Below are 17,667 nucleotides of genomic sequence, written 5' to 3' on the forward strand. Positions count from 1 at the left end.
CGCTCCCCCACCGCCCGCCGCCGGCTCGGAGGCCGGAGCGGTGCGGGCGGAAAGGGGCGGAGCGGGGCGGAGCCGCGGGCGGAAAGGGGCGGAGCCGCGGGCTCTGGTTGGTGTGGGCTCGGGGGCGGGGCGCGCGGGGCCGGGCCGGAGGCGGGGCTAGCGCCGGGCGCTGGAGCTGCGGGCGCACGGAGAGGAGTCGCCAGCAGCTGGAGCGGAGTTGGAGGAAGCAGCGGCAGCGGCGAGGGCGGCAGGCTAGCTGTCGGAGACGGCAAGCACGGATCGGGCACAGCCGGCGGGTCGCAGCCGGGCTGGAGGAGCGTCGGAACCGAGCGGGCAGGAGGCCACCGCTGCAGCGCGGGCCCCGCAGAGGAAGGAAGCCGGCGGGCGGGGGAGGTAGGCAGCAGCGGCCCCGGGTGTGTGTGCTCGGGCGGGGGAGGCGGTGCATGTGTGCACGGCTGCCGCGGCTCTCTTCCTGTCACTGGCACCCGCTTCTCCTTCTGCAGAGCCCCGCCGGGGGGAAGCGGGCTGGCCACCGGCCCTCCCCGCCTCCGGCATCTCCTGGCCGCCGGGCAGCACTCACCCCGCGCGCGGCCGGCGTCCTGCGAGATCCCGGCCATCCTGACTCCGGTTTCCCCCGTTCTCCTGCGAGCTGGTCTTGCACGCCGCCGGTCGCATTTGCCCCCGGAGTTGCCGACGAGCTCGGGCTTCCTCCCACCCTCCGTCACCGCACACTTCCGAGGGTCCCCGCTGTCGCCTTGCTGCAGTTTTCCGGGGCCCCTCACCGGAGGAGAGCGCCCTGGCCGCTGCTTTCGTGTTGCGGGAAGGAGCGCTCCCTTCCCCCGTGGCCCTCCAGCTGCAGCCAGGGTCGCTGCCCGGGCCCTTCCCGGGGCGGGCGAGGCGGCGGTGGTCCCCGGAGCTCGTCCCCTAACCCCCGCCTTCCGAAGTTTGCCGCCCTCCTCTTCCGGGGTGGGGGAAGTGCGCCTCGGGGCGGTTGGTCGCTGGGGCCCTAACTCAGCGTCTAGTGCCAGCCAAGCTTGGGCAGGTTGTTGGAGGCATATTTAGTGGGGTCTTGGAACCGCCCGGAAATCCAGCTTTTTGGAACGTGGGGCGAGACGGGAGGGACCTGCCCAGCAATATGGAGCCGGCTGGGGAGAGCCAGGGAGCGTGCAACCCGGAGCTAAAATATCGTGGGCAATTCTCTGGAAACCACAGCTCTAACACTAGTGAGCTCTAACCACAGCTCTAACCTAAGCTCAGAAACTGCCCCTCAGATCACAAGACAAAGAGAACAGAAAACCTCTGGCCAGGCACTCCTGTACAGAAATACACTCTGGTAACCAGAATTGGAGCCTGAAATGCAAGGGTATATGCAGAATGGCTGTTACATGTTGAATGCAGAATGTGTGTCAACTGGGTTTGGGGGAATTCTTCTGTTTCCCAGGGCGCTATTAATATCGGAAAGGTCTCACTTCCACCGTTAATCCCTTGAGCTGCAGCGCTGTTGGTGTCCGAGTGTGAGTCTGCTCTTTATTTGGGGGTTTCATGATTTTAGGTGTTTTTTTTTTTTTCTGTTCTTTTCCCCTTTGTCAGCCAGTGCGAAGTACCAATGGATAAAGCAGTTCCGGGTTTTGAATGCAACATAAGATTGTCATTTTGGTGTGATGAGGCTCAAGTTTTAGTAATCGGGAGGGATATTCACAGAGCTTATTGGTCAAGGCTTGATGTGGAGTTATATTTTAATGCTTCATTAGTTCTGTTACGTTTTGGCAACCTTAAAGATGGTTAGATATTTGCCAGGAAGGGTTGGAGTGAGCAGACAGGTTCATTTCTTAAGCAGGCTATTAGAGTATTAGATCGTCACAGTTTGAATTACCAGGAATTTGGTGACTTCTGCACAGAAGGCCACAAGTATCTTTTAACATTGAAAAAGGAAGAAAAAGCAACCCACTAGCTATATAACTTTTTGACAGATTACACTGTTCTTGAAAAACCGTTTAGAAGAAAGCAGATAATAGTTTTCTTAGGTGCAAAAGTTGATTAAACTTTGGGAAGCAAGTGTTTTTGACCAGTATAAAGAAAATAAGAGTAATATGTGGGGGGGCGGGGGGGGGGGTGTGTGCGCGCGCGTGCGCGCGCCTGCGGCTAAAGTTTGGGAAGAAATGTTGGTTCAGAGTTAAGGTTTAAGTTGGAAAGGCCAGTGGAGGAGGCTCCCTGCCTTGCAGAACTGCTGGGTATTGTCACTGCTTGCCTCTTCGGCTTTTATATGCAGGTAGGTACTAGACAGTCATATTACTTTTTCCAGAGACGTGTATAGATTTTTATGATTGGGAGAAAGTTTAATGTATCTGATACTAGCTTGCAAAGTGTAATATGCATTTACTTTTAACTTTCATCTTGACTTGGGACCTGTTCTTAGTTGCATAACAGAACTCTGCAATGTACACACTGCTATTTGATGTTTTATCTGCTTTTTAAAAATGATGATATCAGTGAGTCTTTTCATATCCATGATGCTGTATAGTCAGTGTAAAAAGCATTTTGTTTCCCATTTATTAAATGTTTTTTCTTTAGCGATTTCTTGAGTTTAAATGTACTAAGCGCAGGAAATCCTCACAGAATAAAGTTGGTTTTGGGAAGCAGAAGTGGAACAATAAGTTACAGGAATACATATTTTGATTATAGACAGTGATGATGGAGGTGTGCGTTTATCTTCTGGTAATGTCAGTTTCACCTAAAGTGATTTTTGAAGGACTTTGAATTGTAAATGCAAACCTACTCAAACTAACCCAAATTTTGTACTGTTAAAAGTGTTGGCCATTTCTTTACATTTTTCCATGAATGTCATGTAATTTTTAGGTAGATATGTTGATTGAAATTTCCTTTTTTCTCTTAGGTCGTTCAGGAGAGTGTTGTAAAAAGGCATCTACTCTGAAAGATTGTTCACATGATCATTAAAATAGGAACGATTCTAGTTCAGCTTTTATTGTGTTTGCATTTTGTGATTTGCAAAATACATGTTTTATTGAATAAAGAGATGGTGAATGAGAAGGCTGAAAAAAAATTGATTTTTATGCTCAAGTAGAATATAGCCAGTTGAGATAATGTTTGTGTTGGGTTTTTAGAATTCTCTCACGTCAAGGCATACACAATGCAGAAGATATCGTATGTTTCATATGAGTTCCTCCAGCTCTCCCTCTTGCAGGGCACAGGGTTTGCATGTGAAGGCAAGAGAATGAAGCATTTTAATGAAGCCCTGGAAGACTAGAAAGTTAGTTATCAATGGAAGGAATTATCAAGTTAGTTTTTACTTTAGAAAGCCGAATATAAATTATATCACAGCTTTTTATCAAAAACCTAGGTTGTAATTAATTTTCAAAGTATTCATATCATTTACTGCATTTTTCCATGCCTCGTTTACGTACACCCTAATGCCCTAGTGTGATTACTTGCCGTGATTCTGCCAATACTTGCATGGAGTTACTTGCTTAAAAGAGTGGCAATTAACGACCATTTTATGTACACTAAGCCACATGAGCTGAAAAAATGGACTATATAGTTACTTATAAACTTGTCTGTTTGGCCTTTATTTATCCCCTAGGTGTTAGGTGTTTATTTTATATTTGAAAGGCTAGAGTGATTGTAGTATCGCGTTATTGGAAAAAATGTCTACTGTAGAAACATCTTGGGAGATTTTATTCTGCTAGCATTGTTTTCCTTAAAGTAAATCAAATACATATCCACAGGCACCTGTAGTCAAAATAGTTGTCAGGTTAATGATCATCCAAGAGAGTACTGAAGTCACAGGAGTCTGGCCAAAGTGTGAGGAGACTCAACCAGTGAGTGTAGTGAGTTAATAAAGCCAAGGCATCTGGACCAGCCGTTCCTTGCCTGTTGTCTTCCTCCCTGGATGTCCCAGTGTCCCAGCCTGGGCTTCTGCCCCAGGATCAAGGGCTGTACCATGAGGACACAGCTACTCATCTCTAAATCCTGGGGATGCACACACACATGTACACATCCCTTGGCCTCTCCCAGGCCTCCTTTGTCCTGACCTCTGTAGAGCCGTCCTCTACCTCAGGTAAGGAGAGAACTACATGGGCAAAGTCCACACTCAGCCTTTATCTATTTACTCCAAAAGAGGTTTAAGACAGCGGGAGTTTTATTTTAGCTAGATTCGGGATTCAGTTAGAACTGTTTGCAGAGTTAAGGCGCAATGAAGAAGAAAATTCCTCACAAATGTTTGTTCCTCTGTTAAATCTGAATTGTATAAATGACAGTAGGTGACATTCAATACTAATACAAATAATAGTAATATAATAGTTGCAATTTACTAGCTATGTAACTTTAGGCAAAATATTTAACTTTTATCTGCTTGTTTTCTCATCTGTAAAATAGGGATAATTGTTGTACTTAGAGTGGTTGTAACGGTTAAATGAGTTGATATATGTACAACTCTGAGAACTATGTGCCTGGCACATAGTAAGTACTATGCTGGCATTAATTATCCTAAGCTCCTATTATCAAGTATGGAGCTAAGTGCTTTATATATGTCATTTTGTTAATCCTCATAATGATTCTGTGGGGTATAGGTTTGCTTATATCTGTCTCACAGATGATAAAACCGTGCCACAGAGAGGTTTAAGTAACTTTCCTGAGATTACATACTTAGGCACAATCTGATTGGGGCAGCTGCTTGAATCTGAAGCTCAGTATTCATACTAACCTTGCCAAGAAGTTTACAGAATAGCATCTTTTTTTCAGAAGAAGAGAGACTTGAAATCATCCCCTTCAGTCCTCTCATTCCTGCCCCCTCAGGTCCTCTTCATTGTGATGATGCAGAGAACTGGAATGGTCAACCTCATGGCCTTTTCTGGGTGATAGGATCTGTCCCGCAGGTCCCAGAAGCTACGTCACCCTTTCTCCCAGCCTCCGCGTAGTGGCTACTGCGTGCCTAAGCGTTGCCGTCACCTGGGCCTGAGTCATTCCTCCGTGTCTCCTGCAGTACCTTCCCCTCATGTTGGCTGCTTTCTGAAGAGCCCTGTCTCCTTGTTGTGTTACCTGGGCTTGTGCTACCTGTTCTCCTCTCCCTCGCCCCACAAACATAACACCAAAAGGGCTTGTAGGCGAGAATTACAGCCTATACAGCCTATTTACCCACACCATGCACCCAGCCCTGAGCATGGCAGCATGCAACACATTCTATTTAGTTGGTTGGTATGGAAATGAATTTGATGTCTATTATTTGGGGTTAATCTGAGCCCATTATTTTCATTTTATTTTAATTGATATAAAATCCACATACCATAAAATTCACCCTAAATTCATCATTTCAAATTGAAGGCAATTTATTGTGTTTACTAGGTGCCATGGGTTGAATGTGTCCCCCAGAGTTTACATGTCAGAAATGTAATCCCTAATGCAACTGTGTTGGGAAGGGGGGCCTAATAGGAGGCTGTGCTCTCTTGAATGGATTCATGTCATTATGGCAAGAGTAGATTAGTTATCTTGGGAATGGGCTTGTTATAAACTTGACTTTGGCCCTGTCTTGCTGTCTTGCCCTTGCAAGAGGACATAGGATGAAGGCCTTCACCAGATGCCAGTGCCGTGCTCTTGGACTTTCCAGCCTCCAGAACCAGATATACTTCTGTTGTTTATAAATTACCCAGTCTCAGGAATTCCATTATAACAACACAAAATGGACTAAGACACTAGGATATTTTAATTTTGTTCATCTTGATTTTCATGATTTCTGAGACACCATGATTTGGAAGGTAAACCATTTTTAAATAATGATTTTTTTAAAGACTGTATGAATTTAGGTGAGGAGCTTGACCTAGACTCTGAACTAGCACACTGAAGTTAAAAAGATGGAATGTAGAGAGATATGGGCTGTGGGCCCAGGAACCCTTCCATACCCTCCTGCCTTGGTTGAAGACCCATTGCCATCCAATGCCAAACTGCTAATTTCACTGGGAGATAGAATCACATGACTTGGATATATTCTTGATTAATTTAATGTGATTTAAAAATATCCTGTATTCCTGCCTCTCCATCAAGTTTTCTAAATTCTTGTCATTTCTAAATGGGGAATGGAGTAACTCAACAAAGTCAGAGAGGGCTTTTTTGTTTGGCTCTTTGCCAAAATGCCTATAGGTTAGAGGGTTACACAGAAAATCTACTTTACAGCAGTTGTACGTTAAGTAGCTGTGGATTGCTATTTGTCAAACATCAGAAACAATTTTATTTTGGTGAATAGAAAGAGAATTGCTCTGTATCTTAGCAGGGACAGAAAATATGCTTCTGATTAATGGGATTGCAGGCAGTCATTAGAAGGATTGAAAGACTGGAGAAAAATTCCTTAAACAAAATTTTGAACTGTTGCATATGATGTTATATAAGAGTAAGTTAGTTTACTTGTTCGTAGGATTCTTTTATACCCTTTGTTACAATAACTTATGCATGCACTAGCTTGGAGCCTATATCACAAAACTGCCTTGGTTATTTGAAAATATTACATTGTAGATAATGTTATCTACATATAAAAAGCCTTTGCTATGTGAATAATCATGTCAGAACTGGGTGAAAATAGTTTAGTGGGCAGGTATATGTAGCGAAAGAGAATGGAGGCATGATAGAGTGAATCTGAGGAAAAATCCTGTTGATTTGGATAGTTTAGGCTCCAGGTCGATCTCGGTAGGGGGGAGGTGGTTACACAGGTATTGCCAAATACCTCAGGCTGCTGGGTCTTCTGCAGTACTGTGAAGAATTTGAGGATGAGAGAAAAGAGAACTTCTCAGTCCTCTAGATGTGACAGTCCTTGTGGCAGTGCCATATCCCCCCAAGGAGGAGCTGAGTTATTGGAAATTGTTCAGTGGAGGGGCCTGGGATAGTGGCAGGAGGCAGAGGTGCTAAGAAGGATACAGGTGGCAGAAGCTAAGCTCATAGAGCAGAAATAGGCAGGATTCCAGAAGTGGGCAGCCTTCCAGAAGTGGTGTGCCCAATATTCTTTTATTCACTAGTTTATGGACTTCTTTGGCAGGGACACATTTTAATGAAGTCTCTTTGGAAGAAAATTGCTGGGTTTTGGAGTTGATGGAACTGCGGAGTTAAAATAGCTATTTTGTGTGTGCAGGTAGTGTGAAAGAGCCACATACAGTATCAGTAAAGCCACTGTCTGAGAGAGTTAAAGAGGCAGACAGACAGTTAAGGTTAATTGAAGTGATCAGCTTGTGCAGGCCAGGAACCTGCATCATCGACACCAAAGCAAGTTGAGTTCAGGCAGTAGATACTAGAGGTGTTAAAAATGGGACTTATGGAGCCAGACTGCCTGGATCTGAATTCTAGTTCCTCTTCGCAATTGCTGAGTATTATCATGACAGAGATATTCTCTGTCCTATGTTAAGTGAGACTACTGATAGTACCTGTTTTTATATAGTTATCTACACACACACACATATACATATATGACTATATATATGACTATATATATATGACTATATATAACTATATATAGTCAGCATCATCATATTATCTAATACTAATTGGGAGCTATATGTGTACAAACTCAATCATCATCATCATCATCATCATCACCCAATACTTAACCGGAGTTTTATGTGTATTAACCCATTCAGTCCTCAAGAATGACAGACATCAAAATGGACATGGCAGTCAGGAGAAAGTGTACAATGTGCAAAAGAGTAGGGGTGGCTGCCTTCTCTGTCTAGCTAAGGGCTCTCTACATCTTATCACCATGCGGTCCAGTCCCCACCCCAATAACTTGACTGCTCTCCCTTTTTTTTTTTTTTTTTTTTACAACGTTGCCCTCAGACCACTTAATTGACGCTGACTAATGGCTGGCCTTGAATTAACGTCTGCATCAATGGATGGATGCCCTGTTTGTATCCATCTTCCTGGCCTTGCTTTGGGGTCTCAGAAGACAGAAATGGTGTGTTCTATTTACCATCCTAGAGTCATAGAAGATTTGTGGTTCTTTTTATCAGATGAGGACCCAGAGTTCTGCACAGGGTTCTTCTTACCCACAAAGTAAGGTTCTTCTTACTGGTGGCAAGGGAGAGAGAATTTGTAGAGACCTTTAGTTCTCTGTCACTTCAGACAGGGATTGCCTCTCTGGTGTCTGGCCTCTAAAAGTCATCATGTTCCTTAGGTTTCTATTTCCCTTTGCACAAATTTAGCCTCAGGCAGACTCAAGCACAGCTTTTAGGTTTGTAAAACCTTGAGAAGTCCTGGAGCCTTTTCTTAATACAGAGCTCCCTGGCAAGCAACAGCTTCAGCGGTAAGCTGTGAGCAAGGGCTTGCTTGATGCTTCCTGGAGGATTGAAGATGGGGAAGAGTTTGTTCATTATACTTCCCATTCTATTAAGAATCCCACCAAACTGGCCCACTGGGTGGCTGGAATAGAGGAAGTGTTAGGAAGCAGCTGGCATAAAGATCTACCCAGCCTACTGGTTGAGGATTTTTTTTCCCCCTAAAAGACATACATTGCCAGGAAAAGCTAACAAAAATTTCAAGGCAGATTTGGAGGAATTAAATTATTCTTAGGCATATTGCCTGGTTTCTAAGCATTTAGGGATATGTAAATGTTCGTGTTCTTTAGAGGTCTCTGTCTCTTTTGTACAGAGTACATTACTACTAAAAATGAGATTTGCTAGTTCTACATTTTCATGTGAATTTATGCAGTGAATATTCAATTTGATTCTGGATCTTTCAAAAGGAAAGGCTTTCTTTAAACAAATAATATAGCTTATTTTTCTGATATGCTCTATTGGTTGCTTTGATTTTTTTCTCCGACAACTGAAATGCAAAGTAGAGTACTATCCCCAATTAATATTCTTGCTCCACAAAGACTTCCAGTGTTTGTTTTTGCTTCTTTTAATATGTAACTCTCCTAAGTGTGTTATTGTATTACAGCTAAGAGGCTTTAACCATGTAAAGTTGAATACTTTACACTTCTGAATGCCAACATAACAATTAATCTATGATTAGATTTTGCTTCTTAAGATGCCTCCACTGACGAGTGCCTGTAATATTAAACTTCTAAAGTGTTCCACTCTTTAAAACTTATAAAAGCTCTCTTTGATATAGCCCACTGAAATTGTGTGGCTATTGTTTTTATTGCTTTATTGTGCAGCCAGCTTAACTGAAACCTCTGGGTGGCTTTTACTCTTTATAATAAAGATAACATTGAGAAATGCCTGGAGTACAAAGTGTATATGTGTACATGCCGTTCTCAGCCATCTACTCTGACTTAGCAACTCTCTAATTCCCTTGCCTCCACTATGTTTAAGAACAAAAAAGAAAAACACTTCCATTTCCCATTTCCTCCATCAAGCTCTCTTTATAGAGTGGTCTGCAGCAACCATTGCTACTTCCTCTCTGGTATTTTTTAACTCCTTAAGACGTTGTTGCTGTCCTCACTGCTGGACTGGAATCTGCGTGATGATTCCATCATGAGCGAAGCCCCAAATTATTTAGCCTTGACTCAGTCTCTCCTGTCTGGATGCCTTTGTAGGATTTAGTCTTAGGGATCACATTTTCCTATTTGAACTCTTCTTCCTTGTTTTTGGGACGTCTCTAAACCTTGACTTTCCTTCCTCAGTTACATACATTGAACTTCACTATTTGGCCCTTGGATCATTTTTTTTTTTTTTTTAACTTTTAATTTGTCCTTGTGAGCTCTTCCATTCCATTGAATTCAGCCTTGCCTAATTGTGGCTGATTGCCAAATCCCTAGCATGTTTCCTCTTCTGAATCACAGACCAGGGTTTCATCAGCCACTAGCATACTTGCACAGGGGTGCCCAGAATCACCGTCAGCCCATCAGGTCACCTGGCTTCTCTTTGCCTGATAGTGCTACAAACTCTCATTAATGCAGGATCAGGCACCCTTTGCTCCTCTCGTTCTCGCTGCACATTTAAGCATTTGCCACATCCCACATGTTCTTTCTCTGCAGTGTTTATTTCACTCCTCCCCTTTCCACACCTGCTGCTGCCACCCTGGTTTGTGTCCTCACTACCTCTTGGCCAGACCTCTGCAACGCACCTTTCTCACACATTGTGGTTAGATTGATATTCCTCAAGTGCAGCTCTGATCCTATTGGTCACTTTTCACCAAGCCCTTTCAGTGTTCCACATTATGGGCTGAATTACTCACAAACTCAGCATGGGCATGTGTGATGTCCTACAGCCCCTACCTAAATCTCTAACCCCAATCCCCCTGCTCCCTCTTTGGCTTCAGACAGATTGGACTGCCTGTTCTAGCTCTTCTCAGAATATGATATTTTCTTAGTCACTTCTGTAACTAGTGTCCCACCACACATTCCATTCTGTCTTCAGATTCCTGCACAGTTAGTGTGCTTTCTCCCTCATTTGAACCCTGTAGTGTTTAGTTTCTGCCTCTCTTATGACATGTACTAGTGTTGTGGCTCTGTGTACTAGTCTTATCACTGAGACATTGCCTCATGCCGACACTGCTCCCCTCTGCCCCCGCCCAGTGTTCTTAGAAGGCAGGGACTGCCTTTACTAATCTTTGTTGTGTCAAGCAATAGTACACTGGCCTGTGTCTGTCTGCCAAATCGATTAAGTACTTGTTGAATGGAAGTAGAAATTCCAATTAACACAGATGGCAAAGTGTGTTGTTCATTCTTAAGTCTCGTTTTCTTCATTCCTAGGTGAAGCTCGTGTGTGGAGTGCCACGGTACAATCAGTCGACAGATGGACAGTGTGACAAAAGTGTCAGAAAGGATTGGGCCTCGCTGTGAGAGTCAGCCTGGATTCAAAGTGTTGACAAGTTGCTGAAAAGGAAGCCAGTGAGAGGACTGTGGCACGCAGAGGAAGTGGAGCCCTGTCTTCGGTCACACCATTGATGGAGGACAGATGGACAGCCGTATGGCCAGTCACCTCTCCTCTTAAACCTTTGGAGAGTGGTCCTTTGTCCTCTGCTGGACACATAATAGGGATTCGAACACACTCTCTGAATTCACTTTTCATAAAAACGTAAAATCGGACTGCTCTGTACAACCAGGCTCAACTGTTGCATGGTAGCAGATTTGCAAACATGAGTGCTGAGGGGTACCAGTACAGAGCGCTGTATGATTATAAAAAGGAAAGAGAAGAAGATATTGACTTGCACTTGGGTGACATATTGACTGTGAATAAAGGGTCCTTAGTAGCTCTTGGATTCAGTGATGGACAGGAAGCCAGGCCTGAAGAAATTGGCTGGTTAAATGGCTATAATGAAACCACAGGGGAAAGGGGGGACTTTCCGGGAACTTATGTAGAATATATTGGAAGGAAAAAAATCTCGCCTCCCACACCAAAGCCCCGGCCACCTCGGCCTCTTCCTGTTGCACCAGGTTCTTCGAAAACTGAAGCAGATGTTGAACAACAAGGTCAGTATTGATAAGTGGTTGCTTAATGACTCCCTTTCTTTTTCTTTTTAAGGAAAAGTCTTAAGTTTGGGTTGAGTTGTTATGTTCTGGGCAGAAGTTATCTTGGCAACTGCACCTGAATTGATGTGTGGTGCATAAAAGCTTGGTCAATCATTACACAACTAGAAATTTGTGTTTGTGGGGTTGGAAGTTGTTATAAAAATAGGGACACAGTATCTGAGAACCTGTTTAGTGAGTGTCTTTGAACACTATTATTATAGTTGTCATTGAATTAAACATCTACTATATTTCTTATTTTTGTAATTGGCATTATAGGTGGAGTATTCCTAGTCTGAAAATATGAAATCTAAAATGCTGAAAAATCCAAAATTTTTTGACAGCCAAAGGAAATTCTCATTAGAGCATTTCAGAATTCAGATTTTCAGATTAAGAGTGGTCAAGGGGTATAACGCAAATATTCCAAAATCCAGAACAACATGAAATCTACAGCACTTCTGGTTCCAAGCATTTCAGATAAGGAATACTCAACCTGTGTATATCTAATAATAATTTTGGGAAAGTGGAGGGTAAGTCTAATATTAAGTATATTTAACATGATTTGTATGGAAAAATGTAGAGAGTAATAAAATGACCACGGAACTCGGCTGAGAAGAAACCATTGTTTTTATAACCCGGTATCTACCTCTTGGTTTCCTCTCCAGGATCGCTGTGGCCAAAGCTGAAACCCAATCCTATAGTTAGTATAAAAGTAAAGGGATTTCACTTCCTTTGTGGGTAGTGTCATTTGTAGCATTAATGCCTATAGTCTGGTTTGCCTTCATGAGGGGGAAGAAAAATTCACTGAATACTTTTCTTAAATGGAAACCACCTTCATTCAAAAACCACTTATTGCTTATTGGAGATGGTCCATACTTGCGCTTCAGGCACAGCTGTGTCTTTAAGGTTTATCTTCTGTTCGGTTTCACACAGAGACAAGCCTTATGCTCAGCTTTGCTGTTATCAGCTTTGTCAAATACCGGTTTCCTCACTAGTAAATCACACGCATTTTTCTTTTTTTCTCCTGTGTAGTCTTCTTTCTTAGGGTCTAAGAAGGGAATGGGAAGGAATGGTTTGAGATGGGTGGGCCTAACTGCAGTAGTTATATATTGAGGAGACCTGACTGGCATCACAGGATATTTCTGGAAGAGATTCTGATACCACTAGTAAGCTATTATACCTTCTTTAATGTTGCCTTTTTCTAACACAAGTGAATAAGACAATGAGAACAGAGAAACAGAATGCAAGCATAAGAGCTGCCTTTCAGTATTGAGTAATACTAGATTGGGAATATTGTGTTAAAGTCAAGGAATTTATTAATGATACCTGAAGGGAAGCCCTTTTCTTTCCCATACCCAGCCCAAAAGGGATACTTATTTCATAAATGTTATACTTTATAATGTTCAAATAATATCTTCTATTATATTGTTCAAAAGCCAAAGTTAATTTTTCTTTGCAGATCAATCAAAAAACCATGACTCTCCTCACATACATAAGTGATTTTGTCAACCATTGCAGCACTTAGCAGATTGAAGATACATACGTAATCGTTTTTCTCCACCAAGTTATGTATTTTCACCTTTTATTTTTTTAAGTTAAAAACACTTTCTTCAGCAGCCTAATTCCAAAGGAAAAGTGGTTTAATTTTTCCGAGAATACAGAGCTTTACAGAATCATAAAAATATCTCAGTTGAATTAGAGAAGATTATTTAAAGGGTGGAATAAGGGCACCTTGTCAAGATTAGTTACAAAACAATTGTATAAAAGCAGTTTCTAAACAAAATTCGCATTTGATAATTGCTATCAGGTGTAAGTTTCTTTGGCTCTGGTGTACAGAAAAGCAAGTCTTTCCTTATAGGAAAAGTCATTTTCTCTTTTTATATCCTAAACTATTTTATAATGCTTGCTTTCTCATGTAATGTGATGACAATTGAGATTTTTAGCAGCTTTTTCAGTTTTCTTTAATACATGGAAAGATGGAGTGAAATGAAAATTTTTAGCAGAATTCAAGAGAGAGACCCGTGATAATGTGCATAAAAGTATTAGAGCCTGAATATAAATGAGAAATTAGGAATAACTGAAAGGTTGAAAAGAGAGTGTGTGGGGGGGTCATGTGGGGAGTATAATACTAAACATTCAATTTTCTAGAAATGTTGGTCTTGTATTCTCCTTCAAATATTCCTATGAAGTGAGAATTCAATAGTTCCTATGAGTTGCATGTTGAATTGATATGGAAAGTAGTTATAAGGACAAATTTTATATGTTGGAACCTGTGAGACTGGTTTCTTTTGCCTCCGTTTGTATTTCTTTGAAAAGCTTTTGCAGTGACAAATTGTGTGAAGGCAAGAAATGATAGTTCTGTTCTATTCTTACTGTAATTGAATTCTTTAGTTCTTTTCTTTTTTTTTCCTTTTAACACCCTCCACCTCCACCTGACTTAGCCAGTTTTTCATGTTATGCTGTGTTTATTGCATTTAGAAGGTTATTCCTCACCAAGCCCCCGCCCCAGGTCTAGGAACCACATGCAGTTTTGTTTTGTGGACTTGGCACACCTCATTAATGGGCAGCAGGGCAGACAGAGGGTGCGAGGACAGCCTGCATGCCAATTGTGTGTCTGTGTCCTGCTGAGCCTTGCTACCCTCTCTGTTTTTAAAAGGAAATTGTCATTAGACTTTGGCCAAAAGTACATTCTGTGAGAGATTCCTCCCTGTATGATAGAGTCTTACTTTTCCATTTTGCTTGTATGTTCTTGGAAATAAAGCTGTGACATTTAACTTTTTGAGAGAAAGAGTCAAAAACCCTTTAGGAAATCTTATATACAGCACTGTACTTTCTTCCAATACACTTTGCATGCAGTTTTTTAGGAAGCCCTGGCATATAGATTGAATGAATTGTTTTAATTGGATAATCTTAGATGTTTTTGGACTTACATACATTCAGTAAGCATGGTCTGAGTCCTTATTTTGTGCTAGAAAGCAAAGATAAAAGATGAAATCAAGGCTTAAGAGCCAGCATGCCCTGAGATGCTCTCTCATGCCTCTCTTCCACCTTTGGAGCTGTGCTTTTTCTCCTCTGCTAGTACAGCTCTTCCCCTAGACATCTGCCTGACTGACCCACTCTCACTTCTCTGCTCAAATCTTTCTTCTCATGGAGTCAGGCTCTACTCACACTATTCTATGCTGGGATCTACCTCTCTGCTTTTGCAAATCATTGATTACTTAACCCACGATATCGTTTACTTATTACGTTTATTGTTCATTGACTGTTCCCTCTGTTAGATTTTAAGCTCCATAAGGGGAGAGATCTTTGTGGTCCCCCATTATCCTAAGTACCTAGGACAGTGTGGTAGTTTCCCAACATGCTGGTAAACATGTGCTGCTGCAGCTCATCATCCAGCTATTTCACTTTCTGCATTGCTTTTGAAATTGACCACGTGCTCTGAATGTCATGTGCAGTCATACAAAGCTTAATGGCCCATCTTGTTTTAGAAAATAACAGCTTATTTGTTATCCACATCCTCCATCTGAGGCATCCTGCCTTGGCCTTAACCATTGCCTGGTATGTCTCCAGAACTCTTTATTTTCTTCCCAGGGCCTGGGACAGGTAGTTCTGCTGGTGGGAAAGTGCATTAAGCTGATAGTGCCTTCAGTCACTTAAGCCAAGTGGGTAGAGGGTCTGTCATGGTCGGCGAATATCCTCAGGGCAAATTCCGTGCCCTTTCTCCCATCCTTTTATCTCCTTCCCTTTGCATGGGGGCTAAAATTGCCAATATGAGGATAACATTTTATTTCATTTTTCTACAAGCCAGTAGAGCCCTATGTTGTGTTCTTTGGAGAGAACCTCTTCCATGTTTTGTTTGGATAAAGAATGTGCTGGGTGTGCAAGGTGGGTGTTACATGCCCTTGGGTGAGGCAGCTATTGAAAGGCAATCTTATGGCTCTTTCTGCTTTAGCTTGCTCAGATCCTGGCATCCCATCCCCCTACACACAACCCCATTCAGCTAGGGTCCTGTATTTTCTCTTGTACACAACGAAATGAGTTGATTGAAAGTGGGGATATAGGGATATGGGAATAAAAATATATTCCTCTGTGATATGTAAGCCATCCAGTGGGGCTATTTCTCAAGACAGTGGTTTTAACTCATACTTTGAGATCCTTTAATTAAAGTCATGCTAATGCAGAATATTTGGACGGGTGAGAGTCTGTGCCCATGTTAGTTTGTGTAGTGCATTGAAACCTGCTAACACAAGAGATTACTTACTGCATACCTACCTCCATCCTGACCTACACAACCCTCCCTGGCTCCTCCTGCAGACTCTGACAGTGGATTTCAGCTGGTTTCAAACCTAAGACATAAAGCATGCATTTGGCATGGCTTATGTTAAATTTTGATCAAAATCCCTTTTAAACAGAAAGAAAAAGGCCGCCATTGGTGTTGGTTTTCATGGTTTCCCAAGGCATGTTATTGTTAAATTTTTCACGTTCAGCATTTGAGTGTCCCTTCATGGTTGTTGTTCCCTGTCCAGAAAGCAGGGCTGCAATAAATCACAAACATTGACTACACGGTACAGAGAGCACAGAAAATAGTGACCTGATCCCAAATTACACACCTCTGCTGAGCCCGTTGGTCATAATCTACGCTGTCTCCTTGAGGCAAATAGTGCTTGTGCAAGTCATTTGCTTTGCTTCACAAATTCCTGCCTTTGTGAATTCTGTTTTCTTTCAGAATATACTTTCTCATAACATTCTTCACCTTCCTTCCTACTGAAGCCTTTGCTGTGAACTTGGAGGTTTGTCTTGTTAAGCCCAACTGATGAGGAAAACCACCCAATTTATGGTGCTGACTGCTCATTCTGCATCTATCAACCACTCTGTTTTTGCGAGAAAGTTGGGTCAGTTACAGGATCTTAGAAGATAAGGGCCTTTGAGCTCGGTCTCTAACTTCTGACCATGAGAAAAGTTCATCAGGACATTATGGAGATTTTTACCCAGGCATGAAAATTTAAGTGTTTGCCCTCTGTGTTTCAGTAGGAAATGAAATATATTTCTACTGAAATATAATTGATTAAAGAGTGTGTCTGGAAAAAACAAATGTGCTAATTATTTTGAATAAAATCAGATTAGCCTAACCACTTAGGGTCACAGAATATGTCATTTGCATATTAAATTACTTATTGCAACACAGTTCACCCTCTCATGAGCATTTATATTCTCAATACATTCTTGATTTTTTAAAAACATTTTTTCTGTTAATTTTCTTTCCCTAAAAATGTATAAGAGAAAGGAAAGTAGCCCTAATTAACAATTTGTGTATCCGTGGTTTTTTGAAAATGAAATCGACAAAAAGAGACAGGATTCTCATTTTCACTGCTTTTTAGCAGGAGGGTTCTGACCCTGAGCTGGCCTGGCCACTTTAGGAATTCACAGGCACGCTCTGAGGGGCCTGTGAGTAGGGAGGCTCTCTTACCCAGAGAGGAGACGAAGGCATTTCTCCCTCCTTCCCCCAGTCTGTTATTTGAAGGGAATCACTTGAACTTCTCTCCTAGAGCTGCGGTGACAGTTAAGTCCAGGGTTGCAGAATAAGACAGTATTTGAGGAGAAGAAGCTTTCTGCCAGGTGTCCGTTTCTGCCTCTGTCCTTTAGAATCACAGGGTTATGGTAGGCAAGTTATATTTTCTTATTTAAGTGAAATGTTTGTTCGATGCTTTTGTTAAGGCTTCTGTTCTATACATTTCTTTCTGTGTTCGTTTTTCAAAAATGGGAAAAGGGTCCAGTGTCCTTATATGTACATCCTAAGTAAAGCCCTCACACACCTCTGATTCAACTAGGAGTTATTTAACTAGAGGGAGCATATTTTGTTTTCTGGCAACTAAGTTAATGTTGATATTCGAATACAGTTTTCTTTGTTATAAATATGGAACTCTCTATTTAACTTGTCAATAGACTCTTTGATAAATTTGATGTCAGTCTTCTCTGGTTTCTAGGTGAATGCATCTTTGTCTACAACAGGAGACATTCTGATTAGTAAGAATTTCTTCTCTGAGTTAGAAAAAAAATGAGAAATTCTGAAATTCAATGACAAATGCTGACTTACATCTGCTAAGTAGCACCCAAAAAGGGGAGAATTTTTTACCTATGGCAAATAAGAGTGCCAAATATGACATCATTTACATATCCATGTTTTGATTAGTAAAAACCAAACAGATGTTAGCAGTACAGCTGGC

The 17,667-nt window shown here is 42.1% G+C and overlaps 1 protein-coding gene across 2 annotated transcripts in view; it reads left to right on the forward strand.

Moving 5' to 3' along the window:
• Positions 1–215: 215 nt before the first annotated feature.
• PIK3R1 (phosphoinositide-3-kinase regulatory subunit 1) overlaps positions 216–17,667 on the forward strand; it is an 85,448-nt gene continuing 67,996 nt past the window's right edge. Inside the window, 2 exon segments of one of the 2 annotated variants that reach the window (NM_001133121.1) lie at positions 216–393; positions 10,688–11,407. In NM_001133121.1, the coding sequence (NP_001126593.1) occupies positions 11,074–11,407 (334 nt within the window). In that variant the 5' untranslated portion in view covers positions 216–393; positions 10,688–11,073. 2 annotated transcript variants of the gene reach the window in all.

The sequence above is a fragment of the Pongo abelii genome, chromosome 4 (genome assembly GCF_028885655.2).
Source record: "Pongo abelii isolate AG06213 chromosome 4, NHGRI_mPonAbe1-v2.0_pri, whole genome shotgun sequence".
Lineage (NCBI taxonomy): Eukaryota > Metazoa > Chordata > Mammalia > Primates > Hominidae > Pongo > Pongo abelii.